We start from the raw sequence: 18,050 nt of genomic DNA on the forward strand, positions 1-18,050 counted from the left end.
TAGTCTCTAGAGCAAAGTTTCCGGCACCCCCCTCTCCCCATACTTCTCCTTCAACCCATGCACGGTACTAAGTACTGTAGGTTTTGATACCTTTCGTGTTTGGGGTTTTCATAAAAAAAAAAAAAAAAAAGTAGACATCTTGAAATACAGGTAGTTCCCGACTTTGAGTTAATTTGTTTCTAGTGCACACTCGTAAAGCAAAAACTCGTGAAGTGAGAATTTATATCCCCTAGACGTAATGTTAAAAACAGGGGTTACGTTCTCAACAATGAAATTTGACCATAGTAATGTTAAATGAAGATAAACAAAACAATAGTTTAAGCTTAAACAATGATTTATTTATCCAATGTAATGAAAATATAGCCTTTAAAATCAAGCAAATTATAATAAAGAAATTATTTATATCACACAGATGTTAAAGAATGTTTATTCTTCATCATCATCGACTAAATGCACACTCATTCATGGTTCTTCACTCAGTGGCTTGGCACTCGGTTTGTTGGAAGCACAAGGAATCTTCTTCTTTGGAAACACTTCAAGAGTCATTTGTTTCCATGACAGTCTTTTCTTTTGTTTACAGATTTCACGACAGCATGCATAAGCATTTTTTCTAGTGTGATCAAAATTTGAATCTTGTGATTTGAAAATCTCAATTGCTTTTTCTGTGTTGAAAAGTTTCATCAAGTCCCTTGAGAGTGAAGGAATACACAGGAGTTTCAGTGGTTAAATCTTCTTCCTCCTCAGCTTCTTCACATTTTGCCATTTCAAGGAGCTCTTCATTGTGTGTTTGAAGTCAGTGACAGTTGTAGAAACCTCGAGTGCAATTGGTTAGCAATATTAATGACTGCTTCTATTCATTTTGTACGATCTCTGCTGGTTCTTGAAATCCTTCAAAAATATAAGTAAACCGATGCAGTTTATTCCAAACACCCTTCAGGTTCTCTGCAATTTTGTCCCAGGCTCGATTTATTATTTTGATTGCATCTACAATATAGAATTCTTTCCAAAATTCTTTAAGAGTTGGACCTCCTTCCTTATCTCTGCATGAACAAATAAAAGCACGCACAGTAGTAATATACTGTATAGCTACGCACGTGGTTTTAAATGCCATATTTATGAAAATTTGGCATTTATTTATTGCAATTAATGTTCATATTTTCGATTCTGTTGTTACTTGATACTTGAAAAAAAAAAAAAAAAAAGGATTCATAAACCTGGAAACTTGTAAAGTAAAACACAAAGCGGGAACTGCCTGTACAGACAACTGTAACGGAGATGAATGAAATGGAAGTGGAACATGAGGTTAGAGAAATATGGGATTTTATAGTTGCTGCCAAGGGAGTTCCAAACACAATTAATTATGAAGATTACACAGAAGCGGATGACAATATATCGACTGCAAGTGAGTTGGCAAACCAGGAACTTATTGAAAATGTACAGGCATCTTCATATAATGTCTACATGACATTTGAGAGTGAATGTTATGATGAAAACGTTATTGAGCAATCTGGTGAAGAAATTTTGCTCTCAGAAACCTTAAACAGCATGAAAAAAAAAAAATTTCTGCATATTTATCCTCTACAACTGATGTCCTAGAAAATAATAATTTCATTTTTAATGGCACTATTAAAAATATAAGACAATCAAAAATAATACACATCTTGATCAAAAAAAAAAAAATTTTGTAATGATTACAGGTAGTTCCCGACTTTACGAGTTAATTCATTCCTAGCGTGTGCTCGTAAAGAGAAAACTCGTAAAGTGGGAATTTATTTCCCACAGATATAATGTAAAAACAGGGGCTATGTTCTCAACAATGAAATTAGCTAATAAGTTTATGCTTAAATAATGACTGATTTTTCCAAATAAATGAAAAAAATAGGCTGTAAAATCAAGCAAATTATAATAATAAAGAAATTATTTACGACTTACAAATGTTAAGAATGTTTATTCTCCATCATCATCAACTAAATTCACACTCTATGATCACTCGTTGTTGGCTCGTGTTGGTTTGTTGGAAGCACAAAGAGTCACCATCTTCAGAAATGAGACAAGAGGCATTTGTTTTCAAGCTAGTCTTCTCTTTACTTTATAAATTTCATGATAGCATGCATAAGCATTTTTTAAATGTGTAGCAACTTTCCTAGTACACTCCAAATTTGAATCTTGTGACTCAAAAATCTCAATTGCCTTTACTGTGTGTTAAAAAGCTTCATCTAGCCCCTTGAGAGTGAAGAAACAAACAGGAGTTTCAGCTGTTAAATCTTCTTCCTCAGCTTCTTCACATTTTGCCATTTCAGAGAGGTCTTCATTTGTGAGCTCTCCATTGTGTGTTTTAAGCAGATCAGTGACATCAGTTGTAGAAACCTCAAGCTGCAATTGGTTAGCAATATTAACAACCGCTTCTGTTTCATTTTGTACAATCTCTGCTGGTTCTTGAAATCCTTCAAAATTATCAATAAATTGAGGACACAGTTTATTCCAAACACCCTTCATGTTCTCTGTAATTTTGTCTCAGGCTCGTTGTATTATTTTAATTGCATCTAAAATATGGAATTATTTCCAAAATTCTTTAGGAGTTGGACTGCCCTCCTTATCCGTTGCATTAATTAGCATGTCAAATGTCTCCCGAAGATAATGCACTTTAAACATTGAAATACTACCCTGGTCCATTGGCTGCAAAAGTGGTGTCATATTTATTTGGTGGCAAAAAATTATTTCAACATTAGGATGGTGATATTGCAGAAATGGTGGGTGGCCAGGTGCATCACCTGAAATCAGAATCACCTGAAAAGGAATATTTTTATCTTCACAATATTGTTTTACTTCAGGCACAAAGATCTGAAAACTAAGCTTGGAATAAAGGAATAAAGAAAAATTTCTGGAAATTTATTTGTTTTTTATATAATTAAAGATTTCAGTGAAGGGAAAACACAATTCACCATAATAACGTAAAAATCCATACAATACCAGCTATTGGTATTTTTGCAAGTACAATAACATCGAGTTTACTACTCATTTATAACTGATTTCACTAACAGAAAATCCCAATAAACTGGAAAGTGCAAATTGTTTTTATTGTTTTATGGTTGTGACCTCCAGAAATGTGCTTTAGAAACATACCAGAAAGGTGTTCAAAATTGATTCTTATAACAGAACATATGTAGATGAAAGTGTAGTGCATTTTAATTATCTATATTTTATATAGATAAATAGCTTAGTCATATAGCAAAAATTTCAACTTCCAAGGTCTTGGAATGAATTTGTTATGGATTCACATTATGATATTTTCATGATGGTGCCACTGGAACGGATTATTATTGTAAAGCAGGGGGTACGCCACATTGTATAGCTACGAGCGTGGTTTGAAATGCAGTATTTATGAATGTTTATCATTCATTTTTTGAAATTAATGTTCATATTTTCGATTTTGTTGATACTTGATACTTGGGGGGGGGGGGTGATTGTAAACCTGGGAACTTGTAAGGCAAAAATGGGAACTGCCTGTATTTGCATCTGTATGACTAACCCCTCAATTTGTACTTATGTCATGACCCATAGTTATAAATTGTCTGTTTTATGGTTGCAGTTGACAATGAGTGAGAGAGGAAGGGAGGAATGGAAAAGGGAAGAGTAGTAGTTGATATCAAATAGTGATAGGTCTAATACAGTGGACCTGTGCAGGTCCGCTGTATTAGACCTACTACTATTGGAGAAAATAATACAAGAAAAGAAAGCAAACTGTGCATTTCCAAAATTGCAATAGTTTTAAAATAAAATAATTAAGAGAATTAACTATTTACAAAGTGAATATTTTATATAAAGTCTGCTGACAACGCTACTGCCAAAAACAGAGAAACAAAAAGTATATACAGTGGATTCCAGTTATTTGGGCCACCGGTTAATCGGAGCAAATCTTAAAAAACAGAAACCAATCAAGAAAATAGCCAGGGTTTACTTCGCTTAATTGGGACAACATGCCATTTAAACGGGGCAGGAGACCGCAGCACTGGAGATTACCCTACGATTGTCTCCAACGGTACCACGTGGTTCGGTCGAAATTCTGGAGGTCATAACCATAAAACAATAAAAACAATTAGCAGTCACCTGTTTATTGGGCTTTAAAATGACAAGTGAAATCTATCATAAATGGACAGTAAACTCGATCTTACTGAATTTGCGATAATACCAACAGCTGGAATTCTGTGGGTTATTAGGGTGAAATGTGTTTACACTTCCATGAAATCTTCAATCATATAAAAAAATTAATTTTCAGAATCTTCTCTTCATTCCTATTTTTAAAGCTTTGTAACTCGTTACTCCATTCTCACTTGTGCATATCGTGTTACTTGCAATTTGTGTGTGCCATGTTCTTTGTTATTGATTGCTTATCTTTTTACTGTTTTAAATTTTAACCCCTACCCACAAATGTCAGTAAACAGAAATGTCAACTAGCTCATATGTACTTATTACAGTATGTATTAATTATTCTGATTATCACATATATTCTTCCGATTATCACGTATATCTTTCCGATTTTCACGTATCATTTAATTTTTTAATTGATAAGGTAATAAAGGGTAAATTTGTGCTTAATATATCTTTGCTTTTATAGCCTGTGGATAATATTCCTCCTATTTTTGCTAATTAGAATCACTGTTTAATAGAATTAAAATTCAAATCACAAACGTGATCACAATGAACGGCGCTTACTGCACATCGTATAGTGAACGGTACTTTACTATGCTACCTATCAAATCACGTTACGATGGTGACTCCATCGTAACGTGATTTGATTGTACAGTGAACCAATTGTAAAGAGGGGGGTACATTGTATTTTTAACTATTTACGTGAAACTTCGATTAATTGGGGCAGCCGCTTAATCGGGCCAAAACGCACTAGTCTCGGTGTGTCCCAAATAACCGGAATGGACTGTATGTACTAACAAATGAATTATACTTTCCATGCTAAATATGAGCAAAGTCATTAACAGTAGTTTTGAAGTCCATGTCAATAAATAACAAACATAAGACATACACATATTATAGGTGGGGAATCATGTAGAAAAGAGTGGCAAGTGTGCATATCACTTAACATTTCGAAAAGAAGAGGCATTTTCACCAGAAGAAATGTTCTAGAAGAAAGCTTTTCAAAGGAGGGAGGGGACCCTGCTTTTCAATGTTCATTTTGCTATGTCTGTAAAATTATGTCATTACTTGCATTGTTATCTTGTTCTTCCATTCCTTTTTCTAATTTAACATACAAACACAACACAACACATTACACTTATTTTTGAAGTTTCCTTTGTGCAAAATTTGCAAAGATATTAAAACGATGATATTAGAAGATACTTTTATGGGAAAAAAGTACGTGAAGTGTAGAAATGTGAATATCTTTATTAAACTAATGCAACTGAATCTTTACATTCATTCCAAAACAGGAATGCACAGTATGAAATAATCTTGTATTTTATCAAAATGTGAAATATAATCTTGGATTATAAGAACTTACATGTGCTCCATAGAGATATTTGTCTAACATCTGACCTCCTAATGTTTGCCCTCCAATATCCCAAACTTTGACTGTCACATGAATGTTACCTAAAAATATGTGAATAAGCAATGTAATTAACCAGTACAGTAGAGTGTCAGTTATCCGGAATAATTTGTCAGACCTCTTCCAGATAACCAAATTTTCCGGATAATTGAACGTAAGGTAAGATTAAATAAATTTAATATTATCTTATGATTAAATTAAATAAGTAAGATTAATTAAATTTTAAAAAAATTATAAACCAATCTTGGAAAACAGGAACATCCATCCAGGCATTTTTATGAGTTTTATACAAAACACAAAAATTGGAAAGATTTTTAAATGCTCTCAGTTTTTTCGACTTACCAATGGTGTATAGTGTATTTAGGGTCTAATGGCAACAGGGGTTTCCCCCATTTCCACATAGTATACATTGTGGTGTGATACAGAATACTGTAGAGGCCAGAGGTTTAAAAGTGTATGGATATTGTGATGTGTAATGTTTTGTACCGTTGTTCATCTGGTCTATAGCCGTTTGGTTGAGGCATCTAAGGATTTGGTTGTTTGGTTGAGGCATCTAAGGATCTTTATTCTGGACGACATTAGTAGTTGGCTTGTAGGAAAATTCCTGCTAAGGTTGTGGGTATATCCTTTTTCTAGTAAAAAGATCCTGTGCAAACGGCATCTTTATAATTGTCCTCGCTCTCCAAGAGAGATTGTTCTTGGTTTATTGGCAAGAAACGTATTCTGGTTATTAAGAGGCAGCGGAGGTCTTCGTATAGTTGGCAGTGGTGAATGAGGTGCTCCCACGTCTCTGGCTGTCCACAGTGGCAGACAGGGGTGTCACTCAATCTGAAACTGGAGGGTTTGCTCTTACTAAACTGAGCCGTGTCCCGTGAGTAGGTAAGATGTCAGCAGTCCCGGTGAAAACCATTTTGGGCATTTGGGAAACACTAGTTGATTATCCAGTATGAATCTTCGGGTGACTTCCCCTTTTGTCGAAGTTGTCCAGCGGGTTTGCCAGGCCTGCTGTAGGTGGGTGAGAAGGTGTTTTTTCTCAAGTTTATGGTCGTTCACGGGATCAGTTGTATAGTCTAGGCAGGTGATTGCTCTGCCTTTGGATAGTTGATAAAGCAACCCACAGCGGACGATCTCCAGGTCCAAGGGGAGAGCGTCCAAGAGGACCTGGACGGCATGGGTGCTTACAGTACGGCTCCGGGTGCCAAGCGATTGTGACTGAGCAATTTAACTGTACTTCCAGTGCGATTTCTAGAAAGCGATTTACAGTTATTTTTTGTCCTTATCGTTAAAAAATCCATTTATTTTATAAAAGCTCTCGTAACAAAAGTTCCTGTACAGAGCAAGAAAGGAAAGCCACCTTTCTTTATTTTCTCATAGTATATTACTAACCCCTACTACTCTTCGCTTGGTCACACCAGGCACTGCTCCTGCCTCCCCGTGGCGGGGCCGGAAATCTTGGCAGAAAAGTCCCTCTGCCAAGGGCTAAAAGGAGCAAAGATGGACCATACCAATACTGACTCTTGTGGGATCAATGCCCCATCACATTCTAGAGAGCAGGAAGATTACAACCCTTCCTTTGCTAAGAGACAAAAGAAGGATACAGACCAGAATATCTGGCCTCATTTCCTCATAATACATTCTTTGACTGACCAGCCAGTCAGCAAGCTTTCTCCTTTTCTGATTCAGAAAAGTTTAGAGAACATCGCTGGCTCACCAAAAATGGTTCGCAGACTAAAATCAGGTGACCTGCTTGTTGAAACAACTCAATCCAAGCATTCTGACAAGCTACTTAAATTGAAAACACTTGGAGGAACTCCCATAGAAGTATCACCTCATGCCACCTTAAACTACTCAAAAGGAGTTATAACAGAATGGGATCTTTTACATGTATCCGAGGAAGAAATCAAACAAGAGCTTTCAGAACAAAATGTTATTCAGGTAAAAAGAATACTAATTAAAAAGGATGGTTCACTACTTCCAACCAGAAACATTATACTAACTTTCAACTTGCCAAATCCACCAACATCTGTAAAAGCCGGATACTTGAACTGTCATGTCCGACCATATATACCGAACCCAATCAGATGTTATAAATGTCAAAAATTTGGGCATTCACAGACATTATGTCGAGGGATTGCTGTATGTGCTTCATGTGGATCTAAAGACCATACCCATACCGAATGTTCTGCACAAATCCTACAGTGTCCAAACCGTAGAGGCAACCATTCCGCTTACTCCAAAGACTGTGAAACATGGAAAAAAGAAAAAATGATTCAGAAGTATAAAACCGAGCACAAAGTCTCCTACCCTGAGGCAAAGAAACAAATATCACCAATTACAATAACAAGCTCATATGCAGCAACTGTCCAACAGCATAAACAAATAACTGCTGTCACCACCACTACCACTTCAGTTCAAACCAAAGTTACAATTCCCCCAAACATCTCTATTTCTGATTGGGCTCGCTCAATCCTAGCTCCATCGGCAAAATCATCTTCAATCTCAACTTCTAATCAAGCCATAAATACACCTGTTACAATTCCTCCAACAATGCCTTCCACGTCACGGCCAACTATAAATACTAAAAACATAGATATAGATGACAAACTCCCTGTCCATGATCATATGGATACATGTGAAAAAGAAGTCCCAGAAGAACCAATCTTAGAGATACATGCTGAGGAAGAGATGGAAGTTCGCCCAATCTTTCCCAGAAAAGAGAAAAAGCCTGAGCGATCCAAGCAAACCCCTACTCGTAAAAAGTCAGAAACAAATACAACTACAAAGCCAATATAAAGCGCACAATAATACAATGGAATTGTCGAGGTTTCCGCAGCAACATTGATGACATTCGCAACCTAATTGATAAATATCACCCTGTAGGTATATGTCTTCAAGAAACTAACCTAACTCCACAAGTAAACACAGCAGTGAACCGTTACGGTACCTATAGACAAGACCGATGCCTTTCCTGTGGAGCTCATGGTGGAGTGGCAATTCTAATTGACTCCAAAATTCCATGTAAACGCCTCCAACTACAAACATCTTTGGAAGCAGTTGCAGTACGAGTCTCAATCCAGTTTACTTTCTCACTGGTCTCACTCTACCTTCCCCCAAATCAAGAGTATGCATATTCAGACCTAGAAGCATTAGTAACCCAGCTACCACCCCCGGTCTGTATCATGGGAGATTTAAATAGTCACCATCCCATGTGGGGATCCTGTCATCAAGACAAACGTGGTAAATTGATTGAGAAATTACTGGAAGAGCAAAATCTCTCTCTCCTTAATACTCGTACTGAGACATACATCCATTTGCCCACTGGAACAGCCTCCGCAATTGACGTATCCATATGTTCACCTGTCCTATACCCATTGATTGAATGGTCAATATTGAAGAATCCACTGAATAGCGACCATTTTCCTGTGGTCTGCAAAATACTAACAAATGATGTTGCACATCACGATGGCCAAAAAAGATGGAGATTCCATAAAGCTAACTGGACTAAATATAAAACAATTGCAGCAATAGATGAACAAATAATCACCACTCAGCCCATAGACAATGCTACAGCTCATGTCACAAACCAAATTTTAATAGCAGCTGAAGCTGCAGTTCCTCGGTCATCTGGAAAACATCATAAACATGACACAGCATGGTGGAATGAAGAATGCAGGATAGCCAAAAGAGAGAAGAATAAGGCTTGGAATCTCTTCCGAAAGTATCCCATTTCCATCAACCTCATAAATTTTAAAAAAGCTAGAGCCAGAGCAAGATATATCCAGCGTAAAAGTAGAAAGGATTCATGGATACGATTCGCCTCCACAATTAATAAAAATACAGATACCCATGTCATATGGAACAAAATCAGAAGACTTAATGGGAAATTTCTTTCAGTTCCAACTCCACTAATAATCTGGAATGGACAGGAAATAACTAACTCCAAGGAAATCGCAAACTTACTTGCAACTACTTTTGCAAATATATCAGCAGTATCGGCATATACCCCATCCTTTCAGAAAACGAAAACTGTAGCTGAAAAATACAGACTAAACTTTAATACCAGCCAACAACTACCATATAACCAACCTTTCAACATAGAAGAATTGCAAAAAGCTCTGTCTAAGTCTAGGAAGAGTGCAGCAGGTCCTGATGGAGTTCACTATGAAATGATCCAACAACTTAATCAAAAATCTCTAAAGGCTTTGCTTATGCTATACAACAGAATTTACATGGAAAACTACTATCCAAATTCCTGGCTTCACTCCCTTGTAATTGCCTTTCCTAAACCTGGCAAAGATCATACGATTCCCACAAGTTATCGTCCAATAGCACTAACAAGTTGCCTTGGGAAAATCCTCGAGAAAATGGTGAACAACAGATTAACCTGGTTTTTAGAAACATATAATGTACTTAACATAAATCAATACGGCTTTCGTAAAAATAGATCATCTCTAGATCCCATGATAAAAGCAGAAGCAAATATCCGAAATGCTTTTCTAAGGAATGAGCATCTAATAATGATCAGTCTCGACATAGAAAAGGCCTTTGATACTACCTGGCGATACGGCATTCTTAAAGATCTCCACAGCATTGGTTTGCGAGGCAACTTACCACTCTTAGTAAAAAATTTCCTGAAAGTCAGAACCTTCCAAGTAAAATATCAAAACAATCTGTCACAAATATATACTCAGGAAGAAGGAGTTCCTCAGGGCTCAGTACTGAGTGCAACCTTGTTTTCAATCAAAATAAATTCTATTACAAAAGACTTGCCAAAAACAGTGGAAACATTCCTATATGCAGATGATGTTACTATTTCGTGCCATTCACAAAACATGAACATGATTGAAAGGCAGTTACAAAGCGCAGTGAAAAAAATAGAATTATGGACTAAAAACAATGGCTATAGAATATCACAACAAAAAACAGTGGCCATACATTTCTGTAGAAAGCGAAAAATGCACCCAGATCCAGAAATAAGACTAGAAAACCAGCTGATACCTCTAGCAAATAGTATACGTTTCCTTGGCCTCATTCTAGATAAAAAACTTAACTTTTTGGATCACATCAAATGCCTCCGAACAACCTGTCAAAAAAAACTAAATATTCTTAAAGTTCTTTCTGCAATGAAGTGGGGAGCTGATCGGTTCACACTACTTCACCTATACCATGCTATAATCAGATCAAGACTAGACTATGGAGCCCCTGTGTATAGTTCGTGTAGACCAAGTGTCATCAAATGGCTCGATACCATACATCATAGTGCCTTACGAATCTCCTTAGGAGCATACAGAACTTCACCAGTCCAAAGTTTATATGCAGAGACCCACGAGCCCTCACTATATCTCCGGAGGCAAATGCTGCTATTAAACCATGCAATTAAAATCCGAAGTCTTCCTCATCATCCTACTTGGCAGTATCTTTTTTAACCCACAGTGGGAAATTCTCTACAACAATAAACCCACAGTAAATAAACCAGCTGGAATACGACTAAAAGAAATAGTTTCAAAATGGGGACTAAGCTTTGACAACATACACGAAGATAATAGCATAAGTATTCCACCATGGTACACTTTCACGCCTAACTGTGACACTTATTTTCAACAATGGGGAAAAAGCACTCTGGCAAATGTCAACATAAAACAGATGCATGCAGCCCACTCATCACAGTTCTCTGAATACCTTCATATATATACAGATGGCTCTAAAACAGACACCAAAGTTGGTGCTGCAGTGGTATTTCCACACACTGTTATCTCACAGCAACTCCCAAACCAATGCAGCAGCTATTCTGCCGAGTTATTCGCCATTCTAATGGCCTTAAAATACATAGCATCTTCCCCGCATCTGAAACATCTCATATACACAGATTCATTGAGTGCAATACACGCTCTGCAACAAAGGCAGACTCCATCGCATCCCATTCTTCATCAGATACAAACTCATCTTGTGAAACTCAAAAGTAAAATGAGGCAAGTAAAATTCTGTTGGATTCCAGGACATACAGGCATGAAGGTAATGAAAGAGCCGATAGAACAAAGGGGTGCTCTTACGAAGAAAGGCTTATGTTTTGCAAATTACAGTGTCTGGAGACTAGGCACCAGCGAGGTGATCTGATAGAGGTGTATAAAGCCTTGAATGGTTTGAGCATGCTCAATGCTGATGGGATTCTTGCTCTAGCTCAGAATAATCACCTGAGAGGGCATAAATTCAAATTGAGGAAAGACAGATGTAGGATAGACGTGCGGAAATTTGCCTTTAGCCAGCGGGTGGTTGGTTGGTGGAACAGACTTCCATCCCTTGTCGTGGAGGTTGATAGCCTAAATAAGTTTAAGGCTCAGCTGGACAGGTATTTTGAACGAACAGAGGGGTGAAGTGGAAGTGGGTTTTTTTTTTTTTTGGCTGATGCTGCATAAGCTTGCTTTCTTGCATCAAATGCCTGTACTAATGCTAATGCTAATGCTAAAAGAGCAGCAAAGAATCCTACAAACACAAACCTAAGGCTTTACAAAGTTCCACATTTTGATTATAGGCCTATTATAAAACAAATTCTCCATACACAGTGGTCACAAATGTGGCAAAATGAATCAAACAATAAACTGTTTCAAATAAAACATGAACTTCAGCCATGGAAATCGAGTCTTCGTAAAAATCGGCACGAAGAAGTCATTTTAACCAGACTGCGCCTTGGACATACTCATCTCACGCACTTTCACTTACTCATCAAAGCAAACCCCCCAGAATGTTTTCACTGTTCTTGTCAACTCACTGTAAAACATTTCCTTATAGAATGTCCACAATACCATAATGGCGCGACAGTCAGCCTTCCATCACCCAATAAATTTCCAAGATTCTCTGACCTTATCACAAATCCTAGGCGATAACTCCAACATTGAAAATATATTCACTTATTTAAAATTAATAGGATATTTTGACCAGATATAAATCATATTTAAGAAATATAAACTTCCTTGTCACATAAACATTAATAGATAGGCGCAATATGGCCAAAGTTGCTTTTGCGCCAAAAAAACCCAACAACAACCAATCAGCTTACAGTACAGCAGGCTCACGATTGTCAGTAGGATTGAACATTGAATGGTCTCTAGCTTCCTTTTGTTTACTGCTGTTACCACATTGTGGAACCAGACTCCTGATGCGTGTGTTATTGCTGGTAAGAAGACTGTCTTATAGAAGATTGCTAGGGTCCTCTTCTTAAGCCCCCAGTCGCGGCGAGTGACTCTAGCTATTAGTGAGGAGTACTTTTTGATTTTGCTTCGGAGGTAAGTAAGATGGGGTGTGAATGACAGATTTTTATCCAGCGGAATACCAAGATATTTAAAAGTTCAATGGAAAGCTTAATTGTTGTTTCCTGAATCTTTATGTGGGGTGCCCTTCTGATATTGAGAGAACCTTTAAGTAGGATGGAGCAGGTTTTTCTTGGGGATATCTTTTAGTGGTTTTGAGTGGCACAATCTTAACGAGCACGGACAATCTGTAACAGAGAGTGGTAATCAGTGGACACTGCTCTTCGTAGACAAATGTTATTAGCGGAGTTCCCCAGGGTTCGGTGTTGGGCCCATTGTTGTTTTGTATATTTATCAATGATATTGATGAAGGTATATCAAGTTTAATGTCCAAATTTGCAGATGATACAAAGGTTGGCAGGGTTGTTAACGACAGTAAGCTACTCCAACTGGATCTAGATAAGTTTGGAAAATGGGCTGAGAAGTGGCAACTGGAGTTTAACATTGACAAATGCAAAGTACTGCATATGGGTAGCAATAACCAAAGAGAAATGTACTAACTGTGTGGTACTACACTCAGGGAAGTGGAAAGTGAAAAAGACATGAGGGTAATTGTGCAGCAAAATATGAAGTTCACTGAACATTGCAGACGGACTGCCAGGGCAGATCATGGAGTCTTGCCAATGATATATAGGAATTTTGCTATCACCTCCCTGTTATACAAGGCAATGGTCAGGCCATACCTAGAGTACTGTGTACAGGTCTGGAGGCCTCATTTTAGGAAGGATGTAGTGTTGCTAGAATGAGTACAAAGAAGGGCAACAAGATTGGTGAGGAGAACAAAGGGGTGCTCTTACAAAGAAAGGCTTAAGTTCTGAAAATTGCAGCACCTGGAGAGTAGGCACCTGCAAGGTGATCTGATTGAGGTGTATAAGGCCTTGAAATTGAGGAAAGATAGTTGTAGAATAATGTGCAGAAATTTGCCTTTAGCCAGGGGGTAGTTGATTGGTGGAACAGGCTTCCATCTTTTGTTGTGGAAGCTAATAGCCTAAATAATTTTAAGGCAGAGCTGGACAGGCATTTGGAACGAATGGAGGGATGAAATGGGAGGGGTTTTTTTTTGCTGATGCTGCATAAGCTTGCTTTCTTGCATCGTATGCCTCTACTAATGCTAATGCTAATGACTGTCAGTTTTAAATAAACATGTTCATTTGCTCTGATTCAAGTAAGCATCAAATGGCACCAGAATGATGTACCAATATGCATAGAAGCAGTATATATAAGTGTATAGCATTGTATATTTTGTGCCACTGTCTTAAATTAGCAGCGAACATGTTTGTTGGCTCTGACACATATAAGCATCAAATGGCACCAGGGAAATATGCCAATATGCATATCACTGTCAAAAAAAGGTGCCAATGTGATGTGCCATAATGCATATAGGCAATCATTCTTAAGAGATCATTAATAAACAAGTGTTGTAAAAGTAAAGGCACAATGAAATTAACAACTGTTCAATTTTAGCACAGTGACTTAACTTTGGGCTATTTGCAGTAGTGCTTGGTTTTTGTTTATATAACTGGTGTATGGTTTTAGTCCTTCACATGCGTTCAAGTTAATATATGTACATGGAATAAAATGTTAATAAAATTTTTGAGGTTTGTTTTTTTTTGGGTGACAATTTCTGTAGCATGTTTGTGAGGCAACAAGAGAAAGCAATACTCTTGATCTGATTATCAGTAGTGACTCTTCTTCCATTAAGAATATCCAGATGAAGGAACCATTAGGGGACAATGATCATAATACATTGATGTGGAATCTACTTAAAAACATAATTACTGTCAAGAGTAGAGGAAAAGGACTTTGCTTTTACAATCCCCTATGGTCTTAGAGAGTTTTTGAATTCTCATCAGCGGAGCCAACTGACGATGTTACTAAATGCAAATTCTAAATGGGAAGCATTCAGGGAAGTAATCATAGAAGCTACTAAGTTTTTATACCAACCAAGAGGTACTGTTCAAGGTTTAGACTTTAAATGAATGTCAGATGAACTGATGAGACTAATAGCCAAGAAGAAAAATGCATGGGATGATTATAAACTAGCAGGGTAACAGAAACCTACAGTTAGCTAGTTTGCAATCAGTTCACTAAGGGGGTTAAAGTAAGCCAAAGCAGATCATGAGAAATGTTTGGATAATGGCACAAAAAAAAAAAAAAAAAATTGCAGATAAATATTTGCTTATTTATCATCTAGCCCTGGGCCAGATGAGGTAACACTAGAAAGAAATAGATGAATCATACTGGCCCATTACATATGAATGGATGTTGTGTTTTCATCCTCTTATGAAGAAGACAGTGAACTGCGTTCTGTGCTCTACAATCCTATCTGGGTTCCTGACCTCAGGGAGGCATTACCTTTGATGACGACTAGCCCTGGGCCAGATGAGGTAACACCAGTTTTCTTGCATAGTGTCCCTAATGTGATTCTCCAGGATCTACTGCATCTTTTCTTGTGGAGGGACTGTCTCCCGTCAGTCTTGAACAATGCTTATACCACCTTTATTCCAAAAAAGGAAAATGCAAGTAAACCATTGGAATTTAAGCCTATAACTGTTGCATCAGTTATATTAAAGTTATTCCACAAGATTTTAGTTAAAAAAAAACTTTCCAAAGTTGTGACTATTGAACCTCGACAAAGCTTTCTTACCAGTGGATGGTGCTGCTGAAAATATATTTATCTTTGAGTCGCTTCTATAATCAAGGAAGGACTTAAAAAGTTTACATCTTGCCTCCATTGATTTAAAGAAAGCATTTGACTCAGTATCATTCAAGGCAATCCATGAGGCTCTTGTAAGGAAGCACTTTCCTATGTCATTCATTAATTATTCATTCATATATTATTTCTATGTATAATAATTGTAGCTCTAAGATGAGATGAGATGATATTTATGGGCGAATATAGGCCAAGTCATCAAGCCTTGGAATAGTGTGTGGCAGGGAGACCCCTTTGTCCCCATTACTGTTTAATCTAGTATTAGATGTGCTAATTAAGGATCTCCTGGCTTACATTGGTTTAGATCTTGGCTCTGTCAAGGTTAATGCCTTGGCATTCGCTGATGATCTCATCCTAGTGGCATCAACGTCCTCCGGACTTCAGAGTTTATTAGATCGTGCTGCTCAGTTTTTCAGGAAGAGAGGACTTCAGGTGAATATCTCAAAGTCCTGGACTTTGTCCCTGGTCCCTTCCAGTAAAGAGAAAAAGCTGATGGCGGTTGACCGTAGCTTTTTTTTTTTTTGTCGGTGACTGTTGCCTTCCAGCTAGCAATATAAATCTACATGGCAGTACCTTGGTGTGAAGTTCACTCCATCAGGTAGGGAGAGGGCCAGTGCCTCCTTGGTTGACCTGTTGGGGAAACTTAGAACAGCTCCTTTGAAATCCCAGCAGAGGCTTTTCATCCTCAGGACCTATTTAATACCTTGGCTATATCATAGTCTGGTCCTGGAGAGAGTAACAGCTTCTAGACTTAATGCTCTAGATTCCCAAGTGAGGTCATCGGTCAAGCAATGCAGTCACTGCATATATTTATGCTGACATCACAGAGGGGGTCTTGGAATCCCATCCCCCCCTCCTGAAAAGAACTAGGCTGGAGAAGCTACAGTTTTCCCCTTCAGCCTTGACTAGAGAGCTAGCTAACTCTGTTCATATACAAAATGAGTTAAATAACATCAAGAGGCTGCAATGTGATGGTAGTGTCTTTCTTGAAAGCAAGGTGTCGGTGAAGGGATGGTGGAGCCATCTCTTGCATGCATCCTTCGACGCCACTTGCATATGTGAGTCAGGAAAAGTCCAATCTCAGCATCGATGGGTGGGCGATGGAACCAAGTTATTTTCCAGCCATGCATATATGGGACCTTATAAGAACAAGGATTAATGCTCTTCCTACCCTCTCTAGAATATCAAGAGGACGTAGTACAAAGAGGACATGCGGGGCTGGATGCAATGCAGTCGAGTTACTCGCCCATATCTCCCATAGGTGCTTTCGTATGCATGGTTTACATGTCGAGCACCATGATGCAATCGTAAGCATAGTCAAAAATAGACTTGGGTTGGTTGGTCCGAAAGGAGCCCCAATATCAAACTATGAAAGGACTGCAGAAACCCGACCTTCTGTGGGCAAGAGATGGTTCACTGTTCCTTCTTGATGCCCAGGTAGTAGGCACAGGGCAAGATCTTGAGACTTGTCATTGTATGAAGAAAAATAAATATAACAATAACTTAAGTCTGAAAGAAGCAATAGCCCCAGGAATTTGGTAGGCAGTCTATTGTCTCTACAATAACCTTATCATATAAGGGTGTTTGGTGCAAGGCTTCGGCATCAGTAATTCAATCAATGGGCATTACCACTGCAGACAAAGATAATTGCAGTCAGGGCACTTCACGGGACATTGAGCTGCTGGGGGGACTCATCAGTGGATGACCACAGTCTGCCGTCAATGACCTCTCATGTCAGTAGGTTGAAAGGCACCCATGAAACAGATAAACCTTCTCCGAGAAGTAAGGAAATAAAGGAATAATAAAAATTTACATCAAAATGAATAAATATTTTGCATCTGCGAAGAAGTTTTTAGGGATGGAAATACCAGATATATACCAACCTAGAACTCGAAGCTAAATGATTTTGTAATAACTAAGAAGAAACTGGAGGAGAAATTGTTGAAGCTAAAAGTAAATAAGGCACTTGGGGCTAACAGGATTTATTCAATTATATTAAAATAAGCAACAAAATAGGTAAGAAAACCTTTGGCCATAATTACGAGAACATCCTTAGTTTCTGGGGAGGTCCTACATTTATCTATAATCATCTGGAGTCTTATATAGAGAACACTTTAAGGATAGAAATACCAGACATATACCAACCTCTAACCGGAAACTAAATGATTTTGTGATAAATGAGAGTATATAAACCTATAACTGTGAGAAGGGGGCGTTCCTAGGGTATGTGGTGTCTAGGTGCCAATTGAAATTTGGTGCTCCCCTTTAAAATTTTCTTCATATGTGTATGAAAGTTTCAGGTTTTAGGCGCCCCTTGAACGTTGCCGCCCAGGTGCAGCGCACTCCTTGCACCCTCAGGACAGCCTGCTCCTGACTGTGAGTTAAATCATTGAAACTAAAAGTAATTAAGGAACCTGTGGGTGATTGTATGTAACCTATATTAAAGAAGCAACAAAATAGGTACCTTTGGCCATAA

General features: G+C 37.9%; 1 protein-coding gene across 4 annotated transcripts in view; it reads right to left on the reverse strand.

Moving 5' to 3' along the window:
• LOC150083206 (ras-related protein Rab-28-like) overlaps nt 1-18,050 on the reverse strand; it is a 158,944-nt gene that overhangs the window by 31,615 nt on the left and 109,279 nt on the right. For all 4 annotated transcript variants that reach the window (XM_090377910.1, XM_090377909.1, XM_090377908.1 and 1 more), the window contains one exon: nt 5,513-5,601. In XM_090377910.1, the coding sequence (XP_090234036.1) occupies nt 5,513-5,601 (89 nt within the window). The remainder of the gene's footprint in view (nt 1-5,512; nt 5,602-18,050) is intronic.

The sequence above is a fragment of the Mastigoproctus giganteus genome, chromosome 7, assembly GCF_048544385.1.
Source record: "Mastigoproctus giganteus isolate SK-2022 chromosome 7, ASM4854438v1, whole genome shotgun sequence".
In the NCBI taxonomy this organism is placed as follows: domain Eukaryota; kingdom Metazoa; phylum Arthropoda; class Arachnida; order Uropygi; family Thelyphonidae; genus Mastigoproctus; species Mastigoproctus giganteus.